The sequence below is a fragment of the Sphaerodactylus townsendi genome, linkage group LG15 (assembly GCF_021028975.2).
Source record: "Sphaerodactylus townsendi isolate TG3544 linkage group LG15, MPM_Stown_v2.3, whole genome shotgun sequence".
Classification (NCBI taxonomy): Eukaryota; Metazoa; Chordata; class Lepidosauria; order Squamata; family Sphaerodactylidae; genus Sphaerodactylus; species Sphaerodactylus townsendi.
The window spans coordinates 12,500,060-12,515,984 of NC_059439.1; the positions used below are offsets into that span (position 1 = coordinate 12,500,060).

General features: G+C 46.1%; 1 protein-coding gene across 15 annotated transcripts in view; it reads left to right on the plus strand.

Moving 5' to 3' along the window:
- SRCIN1 (SRC kinase signaling inhibitor 1) overlaps positions 1-15,925 on the plus strand; it is a 400,436-nt gene that overhangs the window by 336,807 nt on the left and 47,704 nt on the right. For all 15 annotated transcript variants that reach the window (XM_048518254.1, XM_048518251.1, XM_048518247.1 and 12 more), the window contains 2 exons: positions 4,568-4,743; positions 8,948-9,078. In XM_048518254.1, coding sequence (XP_048374211.1) covers positions 4,568-4,743; positions 8,948-9,078 — 307 coding nt within the window. The remainder of the gene's footprint in view (positions 1-4,567; positions 4,744-8,947; positions 9,079-15,925) is intronic.

Here is a 15,925-nt window from a genome sequence, read left to right on the forward strand (position 1 = left end):
GAGGTTCTGGAAGCTAAATTTAGGCTGCTAGGAAACAGGTTAAAATCCAGGACCCCCAAGGTGGCATTCTCAGAAATGCTACCTGTTCCACGAGCAAGCTAGGCAAGCGGAGATACAGGGTCTCAATGCGTGGATGAGAAGGTGGTGTAAGGCAGAGGGTTTCAGATTTGTCAGGAACTGGGGAACCTTTTGGGATAAGGCAGGCCTGTACAAAAGGGACGGGCTTCATCTTAACCAAAGAGGAACCAGGCTGCTGGCACTCAACATTAAACAGGTGGCAGAACAGCTTTTAAACTGATCCTGGGGAAAGCCGACAGGAGCTGAGGTGACTTCGGTTCGGAATACAGAGTCCATGGAGATGCAGACAGAGAGGGAGGTTTTTCTAAATCAACCACATACAAGCGAGGAGCATAGCAAAAGGCTGGAGGGCAAAACACATAAATCCCAGGTTAGGACAGAGACAGTGTATACAAGTGTCTCTATGCTAATAGTAGAAGCATTCGATCTAAAATGGGGAACTGGAATACAGAGTTTTGAAGGAGGACATTGATATAGTGGGCATCACAGAGACATGGTGGAATGAGGAGAACCAGTGGAATGCTATTATCCCAGGTTACAGGTTCTACAGGAAGGATAGGACAGGGCGTATTGGGGGGTGGGGTGGCCCTCTACATCAAAGAGAGCATAGTGTCACATAAAATAGACAATGCAGGAGCTGATTCCTCTACAGGAAGCACTGTGGATATCAATACCAGGGGTGCAGCACAGTTTAACATTAGGAATATATTATCGCCCCCGTGACCAAAGCGCACAAGAGGATTCGGAGATGGAAAAAGAAATTAGAGAGGCCAACAAAAGCAAAAATGTCGTGGTAATGGGCGATTTTAACTATCCCCATATAAACTGGAAAAATGCATGTTCAGGTCATAGTAAGGAGAGAACATTCCTGGATATGCTAAATGACTGTGGCTTAGAGCAGATGGTTGTAGAACCAACCAGGGGAGAGGTGATCCTAGATCTAATTCTATGTGGGACCCAGGACCTGGTGCGGGAAGTCAGTGTTGTTGAGCCGATAGGGAACAGCGACCACAATGCTGTCAGATTCAGCATCTCTGCATGCGAACAAGTGACAACTACTAATGTAGTTACATTTGCCTTCAGAAAGGGAAATTTCTCAAAGATCTGAAAGGGAAAATCAAGAGAGTCAAAAATGTCCAAGATGCTTGGAGGTTATTTAAAAACACAGTGTTAAAAGCTCAGCTGGAAAGTGTTCCACAGGTTAGGAAAGGCAGTGCCCAGTCCAAAAGAAAGCCACCATGGTTAACAAGGGAGGTTGAGGAAATTATTAGGAAAAAAAAGATGTCTTTTAGAAAATGGAAGTCCAACTTAACCGATGAAGAATACCAGAGAGAACACAAATGGTGGCAAAAGAGAAGCAAGTTAGCTGTAAGGGAGGCAAAAAAGGATTATGAGGAACGCATGGCTGCGAAGAACATCAAGACCAGCAACAAACAGTTCTTTAAATACATCAAAAAAGCAGGAAGCCAGCTAAAGCGTAGGCCCTTGTTAGATGATGAAGGAACAAAAGGTGTGCTAAAAGATGACAGGGAGATTGGGTAGAGAAGCTGAATGAATTCTTTGCATCTGTCTTCACCCAAGAGCAGGCGAGGAAAATTCCTGCACCTGAACCAAGCTTCTTAGGAGGTGAATCCGAGGAACTAGCGAAGATAATGGTAGACAAGGAAGAAGTTCTGGCAGCCATTGATAAACTAAATGCTACCAAATCCCCTGGCCCAGATTGTATTCATCCAAGAGTTCTTAAAGAGCTGAAGCATGAAATTGCTGATGTTCTCACATTAATATGCAACTTATCCCTGAAATCAGGCTCCATCCCTGAAGACTGGAAGATGGCCAATGTCACACCAATCTTTAAGAAAGGGTCTAGGGGGACCCAGGAAACTACAGGCCAGTCAGTTTGACATCTGTTCCTGGTAAATTAGTAGAATCTATCATTAAAGATAAAATTATAAAAAGATAAAATTATAAAAAGAAAAGCAAGACCTGCTGAGGAAGAGTCAGCATGGCTTTTGCAGAGGTAAGTCCTGTCTTACAAACTTACTAGAGTTCTTTGAGGGTGTAAACAGGCATGTGGATAAGGGGGAACCAGTGGACATTGTCTACTTGGATTTCCAAAAGGCTTTTGACAAAGTTCCTCACCAGAGACTGTTGAGAAAACTCAGCAATGAAGGAATAAGAGGGGAAGTCCTCCTATGGATTAAAAACTGGTTGAGGAACAGGAAACAAAGGGTGGGTATAAATGGGAAGTTCTCACAATGGAGAGATGTAGGGAGTGGTGTCCCCCAAGGATCCGTATTGGGACCAGTGCTCTTTAACCTATTCATAAATGACCTGGAAGTAGGGGTAGGTAGCGTGGTGGCCAAGTTTGCAGATGATACCAAATTATGTAGGATGGTGAGAACCACAAAGGATTGCGAAGAGCTCCAAGCGGACCTTGATAAATTAGGTGAGTGGGCTCAGAAATGGCAAATGCAGTTCAATGTAGCAAAATGTAAAGTGATGCACATAGGGGCAAAAAAATCCAAACTTCACATTAACATCGCTACAGGGGTCAAAGTGCTATCAGTCACAGACCAGGAAAGGGATTTGGGCGTCTTAGTTGATAGTTCCATGGGAATGTCCACTCAATGCATGGCAGCTGTGAAAAAGGCAAACTCTATGCTGGGGATAATTAGGAAAGGAGTTGATAATAAAACTGCAAGGATTGTCATGCCCTTATATAAAGCCGTGGTGCGACTGCACTTGGAGTACTGTGTTCAGTTCTGGTCGCCACATCTCAAAAAGGATATTGAAGAGATAGAAAAAGTACAGAGAAGGGCAACGAGGATGATTGAGGGGCTGGAGCACCTTCCTTATGAGGAGAGGCTTCAGCGTTTGGGACTCTTTAGTTTGGAGAGAAGACGTCTGAGGGGGGATATGATTGAAGTCTATAAAATTATGCATGGGGTAGAAAATGTTGACAGAGAGAAATTTTTCTCTCTTTCTCACAATACTAGAACCAGAGGGCATTCATTGAAAATGCTGGGGGGAAGAATTAGGACTAATAAAAGGAAACACTTCTTCACGCAACGTGTGATTGGTGTTTGGAATATGCTGCCACAGGAGGTGGTGATGGCCACTAACCTGGATAGCTTTAAAAAGGGCTTGGACAGATTTATGGAGAAGTCGATCTATGGCTACCAATCTTGATTCGCCTTGATCTGAGATTGCAAATGCCTTAGCAGACCAGGTGCTCGGGAGCAGCAGCAGCAGAAGGCCATTGCTTTCACCTCCTGCATGTGAGCTCCCAAAGGCACCTGGTGGGCCACTGCGAGTAGCAGAGTGCTGGACTAGATGGACTCTGGTCTGATCCAGCAGGCTAGTTCTTATGTTCTTATGTTCTTTCAGGGCGATTTCTCCGCGTGCCATACTCCATGTGACTCTGTGCATGCGGGAGAGAAATGCCAGACTCTATCTCCCACGCACTCTTTGACTGTCAACTTTATAAGGGCTTATGGGAGAGACCTATTGCCCCAGTGTCCCAGATCAACCCAACTCAAAGCAATAAGAAACAACTTGCTCTCTTCCTGTCTAACAGAGATCCTCAACTTACAAGTCCGGTTGCTCAATACTTCTCACAGATTTTAAGAATGAAAAATGTGATTACTAAATTTAAGAAATCCTAAATTATAATATAAACACTAGTTTTATCTTTTTTATAACATCATTTTTAATTGTTACTATTACCATTTTTTCCTATAAATCTTTCTATTTGTCTATTTTAATTTTATGCCAATAAAGGTGTTTGTACTTGTAAATTTTTCTCTAATGTGCCAGCTAGTAGCATGGAAAGCTTTTATGCCAGTTAATCTCCAGGGAACCAAATCTCAAACTGTGGCAATTTGTGGGAGTAACAGAAGGCTGCACACATACACATACGGCCGTGACGTTTGACACACCGGCTTGGGGAGCATGTGGTTCTCCATGGCATTAGACAAGTCATTAAGCTCTTTTCTGCTTTGCCAAAGGAGCCTGTGCTCCCAGGGCAGCAGATCTGCTTCTCTCCACACTTGAATTGGGTTGACTGGGTAAAGATGTGTGCCTGTGTGAAATGGACCACAAAGGACATGAAAACTAAGGTGCACTGAAGAAACCTGACTGCAGCCCTTTCTTTTCAATAGCATAGCTGTGCTCTGCATTTAAACTATAGGTTTTTTTAAAAAGGTTAATTATTTCAGTCTCTCTGATCTGTCTTTTCTTCCCTCTCATTTTTCCTTCCTTCCTTCCTTCCTTCCTTCCTTCCTTCCTTCCTTCCTTCCTTCCTTCCTTCCTTCCTTCCTTCCTTCCTTCCTTCCTTCCTTCCTTCCTTCCTTCCTTCCTTCCTTCCTTCCTTCCTTCCTTCCTTCCTTCCTTCCTTCCTAATACATTAAGATTTTGGTGCCCTTGAGCTGCTTTTCTTTCTGCCATGCACTGCCTCATTCCTCTCCCCACTTCTGCTTTGTGCTTTCAGCTGCAAAACCAGGAGACGGTGAAGACGATGCTACGGCGGACAGAAACAGAGATCAGCGTGCGGGTGATGGACACCATGCGCAAGCAGGAAGACCCCTTGCAGCGCCAGCGCAGCCTGGTGGAGGAGGAGCGCCTACGCTATCTCAACGAGGAAGAGCTCATCACCCAGCAGTTAAAGTGAGGATTTTGCAGTGGAAAAGAAGTTGGTTGAGTTGAAGCCCCCAAAGCTGTTTTTGCCCCCTTTGAAATCAGTATGAGTCAAAGAGCTTGACCTGTATATCTTAACAAACAGGAAGCTGGGGGTAGAACTATTGAAGTCGGAGAGAATTGATAGCTACAACTTGGTTACTAAATACATTCTGCTAGAAAATCAAAATAAAGGTGAAAGCAGAGGTAGACCAAGATGCGAAAAGGACCTTGGCTCATACCCACCTTGCTCCAGTAGTGGAGGGGACAAACAGAGCCCACCATGTCTGAGGAGAAAGGGAAGGAGAAAAAATGCTCATACTGCTCTTTGAACAGAGTGGGGAGGAAAACAGCAAGCTCATTCCCTCTGCAGTGTACCGGCCAGCACTGAAAAGACCCTGCCATCTTGCTTACTGACATTCGAGATGGATGACACAAGGTCTCCATGGCAGATCTAAAGTCAGGCAGGCCTATGTGAGAAGGGCCAGTTCTTAAAGGAGTCTGATTCTAGTCCACTTAGGACTTGTAAAGGTGAACACCAGCACTTGGAACTCTGCTTGGAAATGAATCAGCAGCTCTCAGAGTTCTTTCTGAGCTGATGAGCTCCTGTAGGACAGAGCTGTCAACAGCCTTCTGCAGCACTTGGCGCTAATTGGAGCTGCCAAACAGCTTTCAAAGCAATGAGAATGAGTTGAAGGTGTCTGATCTAGATGCAAGCACAGCATGGCAAATTTTGGCCAGAGCCTCACTTCTCTCAGGGAGGGTGAAGTCAGCAAACCAACCCAACAGGATTAAATGTTGTGGAAGAGCCCCCACAGTCTGTGTGAAATGACAGATGCAGCAGAACCCCCAGCCAGAGGCATAGTTCCAAGGGGGCGGGGGGTCGCACCAGGCGTGCGCCCCTGTGGGGGCACAGCGGGGGTGTTCCAGGGTGAGCAGGGGCTACGCCTCTGCCCCCAGCTTGCATCCCTGGTCCTTCAAGGGGGCTGCAACCCCATGCAAAACAGGCAGAATCCTCATTCCTCTTCACACATTACAAGGGACACGAGCCAGGTCCCACACTCTGTGTCAGATTAAAAACAGTCAGACACAAATTGTAAGCTCTTCTGCGTTCCCGATTCAGACCAGAACTGTAAGGCACATGAAAGGGGGGGCTCCAACATTCCCCTTTCACCATTTTCCCAATCTGAAAAGTCTCCACGTGGTGTGATGCTTAAAGAGAACCAGGTTTGACCTCCCACACCTCCACAAGAGCGACAGACTCTAATCTGGTAACTAGGTTTGTTTCCCCACCCCTCCATATGAAGCCTGCCGGGTGACCTTGAGCCAGTCACAGTTCTCTCAGAACTCTCTCAGCCCCATCTACCTGACAAGGTGTCTGTTCTAGGGAGAGGAAGGAAAGAAGTTTATAATCTGCTTTGAGACGCCTTAGTTGAGAAAGGCAGGGTATATATACAAACTCCTGCTCCTGCTCCTGCTCTTCTTCTTTTGCTTCTTTTGCTTCTGTTTCTGTTTCTTCTCTCCCACCTGTTCAGTTGGTTTCTCCGACATGCCTCTGCCTCCTTCCCCTGGCTCCAGGCATTCTCTGTCCCCATTCCACTGGCTTTTTGCCTGGCTCAGGTGATTCCGGCAGTCCTCATTCCTGCCATGAGTCAGCTGTTGCCATGTCTTCTGACTCCGTGGCAGCCCACAGCCTGCCGAGCCATTGCTCCAGGGCTCTCTCGGCTCTTCACAGCATGCTGCCGCCACTGTCCTCTGTCCAACGAGCCCACACCCTCCCAGGGAGTCATCCTGTGTGGTCTGTTCTTAGGGCTCCCAGGCTGCAGCCAGAGTGGGCTGCAATCCTAAACCACTGATGTCCTTAAGATTGTGCTGCTCAGAAAGTCTTCTAGCCTTCCATTGTTGTTTAACCATGCTGGCAACCTTTTGAAATGCCTCCCCCTACCGTAATCTGTGGAACACATGTTGTTAAAGCTTGCATTGTGACGGTTTTAAATAACTATCAAGCTTCCTGATGGGATTTGCGATCCTCTTAACAGTACTTTTTAGCTTCCTTTTAACTAATCCCCTAATTTTGTAAAAGAAATCCTTTTTTTTTAAATTAAATCCAACTATGGCAGTCTTGCTGGGCAATTTCCCATACACAGCAGACTCTGGGCATGGTTTAGAATTAAAGTGAAGAGCCGCCTCTCTTCACAGCCATTCAATAACCTAATTGTTCCCTAGTACAATAATTTTATTGCATCTAAAATGTTTCCTCTTGGTAATGAGTGAAATTACATTTATCCGGTCAATTTTAAAGTCACTAAAGCCAACTGGGTTTTTTGTTATGGTTTCTGTTTTTGGTAACTCCACTAATGCCCTCTCTGCTCTTGAAGGATTCAGTCTGAGTTTTTGTCCTGATGAAGAATTGTTTTTTCCCACTTATACAAACAAACCATCTGTCTGTTGTAGGTAGAGGCATAGCTGGACGGTACTGCGCCTGCTGCGAACTCTGCATTTTCCGCCCCTCCCCCTCCCCCACCACACAAACACTTACCTTAGTTCAGTCTGAAAATGGAGGATGGAAAAAGCGGCTTGTTCACTTGGGGCTGAAAACAGTCTAATGGGAACTACACTTCCCAGGAGACCTTGGGGCTCGCAAGGTCTCCTGGGAAGTGTAGTTCCCACCAGGCCATTTTCAGCCTCAAGTGAATAGGCTGCTTTTCCGGCCTCCACTTTCAGGCTGAAATAAGGTAAGTGTGGGGGGGGGCGCGAGGGGCAATTTTCCGTCCCTCCTAGGCGCGCTCCTGGTGCAATGCACACATCCCCTGGTAGCTCCGCCTCTGCTTGCAGGTTTTCCGACTGTGTGGCCATGGTCTGGTAGTTTTTGCTCCTAAAGCTTTGCCTGCTATTGTCATCTTTAGAGACATGTTATGGTATGATATGTTCTCCAAGATATCATCTTACTGTGACATATATCTCTGAAGATTCCAGCGATAGATGCAGGCAAAACATTAGGAGGAAAAACTATTGGACCATACAGCCCAGAAAATCCACAACAGCCAGTTGATTCCAGCCATGAAAACCTTCAGCAATACAAACATAGAACCCACGCAGAGAGTGTGTTCGAAAGGCGGGTGCCTTGCCCTTCCATCTTGCAAAGATCTACAGTACAGCTCCTTTCAGTCAAAGTTCACAATACACTACAGTATTAAAAGCAACAATAAAAATGGTAATGATAAGAATCAGCAGCAACAGGCATCCAGTAGAATAAAATGACTACAAGAATAAAAGATTGGACACCAGACCAAAAACAGGATTGGGTCCAACGATCTGCTAATAATAGTGAACCCTTCCCTTGGTTTAAGGGCTCCAGGTCCAGCAGAATTGGAGAGCTCTGCCTGTGAGGCAGAGTGAGGGAAGCCATCTGGTGTCCGCAAAAGGATCCGCAGTTAGCAGAAAAGAACTTTTGGATCCAACTCAGTACAGTCCACAAAGAATCCAACACAGAAACAAATTTCAAACTCCAGAAGCCCTCCTAAAGAGTACAGCAAAGGACACAGCAGGTCTCCCATGGAAGAATAGATTGCAGGTGGATGGATGTGTGGATGGTTAATTCATTTTGAGCCAGAAGTGTCTCATAATGTTTCTTTTGAGATGCTCAACTTAGTACTGACGCCCCGTTTTCACAAGGAAGGTTCACAGGCCCTAAGCCAGTGGTGGCGAACCTTTGGCACTCCAGATGTTATGGACTACAATTCCCATCAGCCCCTTCCAGCATGGCCAATTGGCCATGCTGGAAGGGGCTGATGGGAATTGCAGTCCATAACATCTGGAGTGCCAAAGGTTCGCCACCACGGCCCTAAGCTATCACTAAAGTGGTTAGGCCAATGGGCATGTGTGCCTAAATCTGTCTTGGACTGTAACCATACCATTCCTATTCTTGCTGGACAGTGACTATTTTCAAGACTGTGTGCGGTGATAAGGGTCATTCATTTAGCAGAAGCATCGTGGATTTGCTGGAGAGAGGAGATACAGAAGCAAGTAAAGGCTTGCGTGGTGGTGGGGGGAAGGATACAGTTGTCCAGATGTTGAAGCTCACAGATGTTATTTTGCCCTTCCTCTCCTTCCGTGTTCTCCAAGGAGGGATCTTACCCTCTGCCTTGCATTCTTTTCTCTCTCGCTGATCTCTTGCACAATGGTGTCTCTGCAGTGACCTGGAGAAAGCTGTGGAGAAGATCCAGAAAGATCACAGCCACAATCACCGCCTTATCTCTCCGCAAGAGCTGGAAGAGAAGTCCTTGGTGCTTAAACAGCTGGGAGACACCTTGACAGAACTGAAGGGTGAGTGAGAAGGACCCAGAAAGGCTCAGAGAACCACAGCTGGGAATTTCTCTTGGGCTGTTCCATGACTGGTCCTGATGTGGCTAGCACAAGGCTCAGCACATCTTGTTTGCTAAGCAGGGCTGCCCCTAGTTAGTACTTGGATGGGAAACCTCCCCCAAAATCCAGGGTTGCTACACAGAGGCAGGTGTTGGCCAATCAACCCACCAGCTCTAAAGTTTCTTGCCTTGAAAACCCAATAGCGCCGCCATGAGTCTGCTGTGACTTGATTGGGGGCAGGGGAAAATCTATGGCTGAGAAGTTCAGAATTCGGCACAGAATTGTAATTTCTGAGAACTTCAGCTTTCATCTAGAAATATTCTAGAATTGAAGATTGTTCTGGGAGATATGGACACAATGCATGTTTTGTTACGGGTCTTGGGTTTCCATTCTGTGAGTTGACCTGTATGCGGAACATTGTAAGAGGAATGACACAGATGTCATTCTTGTTGACTGGCAACCTTTTTAGTAGTAGTAAGTTTATTGTCTTGGCCATAGACGTTCACAGTCTCCTCATACACAAACATAGTAATATTAAAACCAACATAAAAAACACCCCGTATATACCAATATAGCTAAAAAGAACTTAATTAGCACTGATACAAAATTTCCTGTCAAATAATAAAACATATAATTACACCATAAGTAGCCTAATTCTTCTTACAGCAAGAGCAAAAAGTGCTACTCGGTTGGAAATATATGGATCTCCATCAGACAATAGACAAATCAATTTTCCGGTGTTGTCAATATCCCCTACAATTGGGAGAAGTCCTTTGATATATTTGGTCTTTTTAATTCACTTCAGCAATTATTCTAGTCCTGATCAGTTGCTTGTTGGTACCAGAAGAACACATTGATTTGTGTAGTCACCATTTTGTGCCAACTGGGCAATGTGCATGTCCAGTTTCAGTTTAAGCTATTGAAGAAGACCCAGAATTTTGAAGGAAAACATTTGTGTATAACCAAGGTGGAATACATGGATACTGTTCTACTCTCGTAAAATGGTAATTATGCATATTGGAAGGATCGTGGCTATCACGCTTTCCTTTTACGTGAGGTTAGAGTACCAAAATGGTAATGACTGAACCAGAGGTGTAGCTGGGCCATAATGCGCACAAAATTCCGACACCCCTCTCCACGGCATCCTGCCCCCCTGCCCCGCCCCCCCCACACACACACTTATCTTAGTGAAACAGTGCAGGCTGGAGAATAGGCCTATTCCCTTCATTCTGAAAACGGTCTGGTGGGAACTACACTTCCCAAGAGTCCTTGGGGCTCGCAAGGTCTCCTGAGAAGTGTAGTTCCCGCCAGGCCATTTTCAGCCTGAAGGGAACAGGCTGCTTCTCCAGCCTGCACTGTTTCACTAAGGTAAGTGTGTGGGGGGTGCTGTGGGTGGGAGGGGGAGGGCACTGCAGGGGGCGAGGGGTGATTTTCCACCACCCCCAGGCATGCACCTGGTGCAACATGCACCCCCGCCCCCTGATAGCTCCATTAATCCATGTTTTATGTCCCACCACTGAGTTGCCCAGCCTCCACCATATATACCGCGACCACTGCTTCTCCTTCTGCCTCCTCCGCCAGGCCCAAAATGCTTTTTGAACTCTGCCAGAATCCAAATCCTAAATTCAGGCAGGGGGAAAATAAGCAAGTTGTCCCTTTGAGAAAAGTTGTCCCTTTGAGAATCCAAATCCTAATTTCAGGCAGGGGAAAAATAAGCAATTTGTCCTTTTGAGAAAATCCTGCATCTTGAATGCAGGATTTTTGAGAGGGCTATTTTTCGGAACAGCCTTCTTTGTCATGCAGATTACAAACTGGCTGCTTGTAAAAGCTCCAGAGAGCTGTGAGTCTTTCCAGGATATTAACCATAAGAGCATATGAATCATAAAGCTGGCTCGGACCAAATGTCTGTTGAGCCTAGCGCTCCTGCAGCGACCAGCCAGATGCTTTGGGATGCTCACAAGCGAGGCATGAAGGAGGGTGATATCCCCTGGAGTTTGTTGTCAGAATCTGCTAATTCGAGATGTGTTATGTCTGGAAATCAAGATTTCATCTTTAGTGCCATAGACAATGCATAAGGGCTGTCTGGTGGTTTGGTTCATGTTCTGTTAGTTGTTCAAGAACCGACAGTCCATTTTTTTTAAAAAAAATTAAAGACTGTCATTTCATAGACTTGCTTTTGGCTATTCAGCTTCACTGTATTCCTTCGTGAAAGTCCTGTACAAGTAGGGTTCCCAGACCTCTCCATTTTTTTTGAATATTTTTATTGCTTTTTCCCCAAAACAAAAAGGGGGAGTCAAATTTATACATCAATATAAAATATGTAAATGAGAGCAAGTTTGTCTGTCCCAAACAACAACATCCAAAGGAAAAATTTACAAATTAAAATCATATTGTCTATTACACAAACTTAGCTACTCAATCCTTTTAAATTGTGACTCCCTTACAGCCTACCCACGCATCCCTCCCCTCCCGTTCTTACCCCCCGACTTCCCCTCTACTATAAAGCAATAACGTAATAATCAGATAAGTGCAAATTAATCACAAAGTCTTCAAAAAGGAAAAAAATCCCTCTTTGGAGGAAGAGAGAATATAAAGAAGAAAGAAAAAAATGTTTCAAAATATAGTTAGTTAAACCTAACAATCTGTCATAAAAACTGAGGTTTTATATAATGAAGAAACATGGTTTATCCATATACAGTATTACTCTTCGGTTGGCTGATCTTTCAAGGACCTCTCCTGTTGGAAGTATCAATATCTAATTTGCAAAGGAACAGATAAGAAGACCCAACAGGAGGCAGGCAAGGGGTCAGCTAGATAGGACTGTATGGCTAGAGGCTGTTCCAACCTTTTGTGCATGAAGACAGTTCAGAAGCTGGAACGAGCACAGGGTGTGGCAGTGAGACCACTAATAGGCACTGCTGGCCAGGTGTACATCACGTCCATCTTCCAAGAACTGCACTGGCTGCCAGTTTGCTACCGAGTCCGATTCAAGGTGCTTTGACTTAGAAAGCCCTAAACGGCTTGGGTCCCAATTATCTAAAGGAGCACCCCTCCCATATGCAGCCAGTGGAAAGTTCCCCATTTGGTCATCATTTAATTTGACTGACTGTGAGAATGAATAGAAGGTTAAAAGGGTAGTCATTAGTCCATATTATAGGGTTGCCAGCTCTGGGTTGGAAAAGACCTGGATATTTCAGAGGTGAAGCTAAGGGAGGGGAAGGTTTTGGGAGGGAGGGACCTCAGCAGGGCACAGCACCATAGAGTCCACCCTCCAAAGCAGCCATTTTCTCCAGGGAAACTGATTTCTGTATCCTGGAGAGCAGTTGGAATAGCAGGAGATCTCCAGGCCCCACCTGGAAGTTGGCAATTCCGCCACATTAATGTGCAGCATTGGTGGCATGTGTATGTGTGAAGGGAAGTTCACCAGAGCTGCACCTGGGGAGAGATTTCTCCATCTTCAACTGGCTGGCAATCTGAGGTTGGGGGTGGGGTGGGGTGGCTCCCCACATTCTGCGGGTGTAAATGTCACCAGTTCTTGACATAACAGTTTCTGAATTTCCTGCTGGGACTTGTGCCATGTTAAGACTTGAGGATAAATGTCGACATTCACCAAGTTTGTGACATTTAACATAAGGTGCTGCGAGGCAAGCCAGCAGTCCAAAGAGCAGATCATTCAAAATCAAAAGGCAACAAAGGAAAACAGTGTAGACATATCCCGAGGCCTTCACAAAAGCTTATACTTTCCAAGTTTTGGATTTGATTACTATCAACAATTGGGGACCAGTAGATGGATTTGACAGCAGAAGTTCCTGAGGATTAGAGTGTGTTTATGTCTCCTGTTTACAGCAGTAAGTTTGTGAGTTGAGTGGCATATTCATATGCCACAAAGTTGTGCCCGGGGTAAGCCTTGGGCCCTGCACCCAGCCTCTTCTGAGCTCCCTCCCTGCCTCCCCAGAACTCTCCCCGAAACAGCAGCAGCCAGGCATGGTGCATCTCGGCAGGAGGGAGCTATCTTTTGCCGCAACCCTGCCAGCCACATTGGGCTTTGGCTGGGAGGTGCACTTGACCCAAAATCCACTTGCCTGACAAGGAGGAAGATGATGGGGTGGGGAACAGAGAGACCTGTACACCCAGGCAGCCCTCCTTGTGAGGGCAATGTGCCTGGCTCCAGTCTGCCCGTGCCCTTCAGCCACTGGCATAATGCCCATTGGGCAAGGTGGGCAGCTGCCCAGGGCATCACCTTGTGGGGGGCATCAAAATGCTGGGTTCGTTTTGGGGTATTTTAGTGGTTTTCCATTTATGGCCTTCAGGGGGCGCGGTTTTTAGGCTAGTGGCACCAAAATTTCAGTGTATCATCAGGAGACTGTCCTTATGCTACCCCCCAAGTTTGGTGAGGTTTGGTTCAGGGAGTCCAAAGTTATGGACTCCCAAAGGGGGTGCCCCATCCCCCATTGTTTCCAATGGGAGCTAATAGGAGATGGGGGCTACAATTGTGAGGGTCCATAACTTTGCCCCCCCTGAACCAAACTGCACCAAACTTGGGGGGTATCATTAGGGCAGTCTCCTGATGAGACCCTGAAAGTTCTGAGGCTGTGCCTTCAGAAATGTGCCCCCCCCAGCCTGCAACCCCCATTGACAGCAATGCAGAAAACTTAATGCAGAACAAAGATTCTTGGGCAAATTTCCAGGATGTTCCTGCAGGGGGTGCATTTTTGGATGTATCGGCACCAAAATTTCAGGGTATCATCTGGAGATGATGGCACCCCCCAAGTTTGGTGCAGTTTGGTTCAGGGGGGCCAAAGTTATGGACCCTCAAAACTGTAGCCCCCATTTCCTATTAGCTCCCATTGGAAACAATGGGGGATGGGGCACCCCTTTGGGAGTCCATAACTTTGGACTCCTTGAACCAAACCTCACCAAACTTGGGGAGTAGCATAAGGACTGTCTCCTGATGATATGCTGAAATTGTGCTGCTGATATGTCTAAAAATGCACCCCCTGCAGCAGGGGCGTACCTAGGCAAACTTGCGCCCGGGGACAAAACCTGAGTTTGGTGCCCCCCGCCCCACCTGGCGTATGGGCAACCACCCTCCCCCACCATGACCAAACAATGATTTTTTGCACCAGCTCACAAAACACCTCCCACTCCCATCAAAACATACATGGCTCTCTCCCCACCAACTCTTTTCCTAATTTCCTAATCACAACAACCCTATGAGGTAGGTTGTTAGCCTGAGAAACAACTCCAAGCCAGTGCAAGTGGGTATTAAGCATGTAAATCTCTCACAAATCACCCTCAGAAAAACATTTACCAAACAAATGTCATCATCATCTCTCACAAAACACCTCCAGTGGAATCCACCCCCAAACAGCATCACTTTCAATGGTGTTTAAGCTAGGGAGCTCAGATTCTTCTTTTAAATCTATCTTAAAGGGAGAATCTTGGGTCCCCGGTTAAAACAAAATTGAAAGTGATGCTGTTTGGGGGTGGATTCTCCCCCACCCTGAAACAGCATCACTTTTGAGGGTTGGAGATTCAGATGAAACAAATAGCAGATTCAGCTGGAATCTGGGCAAATTTGGGCACATTCAGACAAAAATTGTCCAATTATGTCCTGCCCAAATGTGAATGCAAGGTATTTGGGTTTGGGGGGGGGGGTATTTTTGGTGTTTCTTTTGCCTTCAGGGAGCGCATTTTTAAAGCTAGCGGCACCATGATTTCAGGGCATCACCCAGAGACTGCCCTGATGATACCACCCAAATTTGGTGGAGTTTGGTTCAGGGGCAGCAAAGTTATGGACACCCAAATGGAATTTGAGGGACCATAACTTTGGTCCTCCTGAACATAACTTCACCAAACTTGGGTGGCATCATAAGAATAGTTAACAGATGATACCCTGAAATTATGGTGTCACTAGCTTTAAAAATACATCCCTTACAGGCACCCCAAGAAATTTGCCCAAGATTCTTTGTTTTGCAGTGTCTTTGCTCCATTGTAGCTAATGAGGAATTTCTGAGGCAGGCTGCACATTTTTTAAGATAGAGGTGCCAGACTTTCAAGGTGGCTCCAAGAGGCCTTGAGTAATAGCATCCAAGCTTGGTGAGCTTTGCTTCTGGAGTGGTGGGGGGGAGTTGAGAGAGTTCTGAGAGAACTCAGCCCACAGGCTTTCATGTGCAGGAGCAGGGAAACAAAATAAGCCTTTTGGGGGCCCATAGAATTGAACCCCCAGAAGGCCTCCAAACCTGGGTGCTATTACCAGGAGGCCATCCTGGAGCCACCTTGAAAGTCTGGTGCCTCTATCTTCAAAAATGTGCAGCCTGCCTAAACACTCAGAAATTCCCCATTGGCTACAATGGAGCAAAGTCACTGCAAAACAAAGAATCTTGGGCAAATTTCTTGGGGTGCCTGTAAGGAGTGTATTTTTAAAGCTAGTGACACCAAATTTTCAGAGTATCATCTGTTAACTATTCGTATGATGCCACCCAAGTTTGGTGAAGTTATGTTCAGGGGGACCAAAGTTATGGTCCCTCAAATGGGTAGCCCCCATCTCAGGTTAGCTCCCATTGAAAACAATGAGGATGGGAGCACCCCCTTTGGGGGTCCATAACTTTGCTGCCCCTGAACCAAACATCACCAAATTTGGGTGGTATCATCAGGACAGTCTCTGGATGGTACCCTGAAATTTTGGTGCCGCTAGCCTTAAAGATGCGCCCCCTGCAGGCCGGAATGTGAAAAACACTTAAAAATTTAAAAACACACAAACGACCCTGAAATGTTGGCGCCCCCCCACGTGACCAAATGGGGGGCG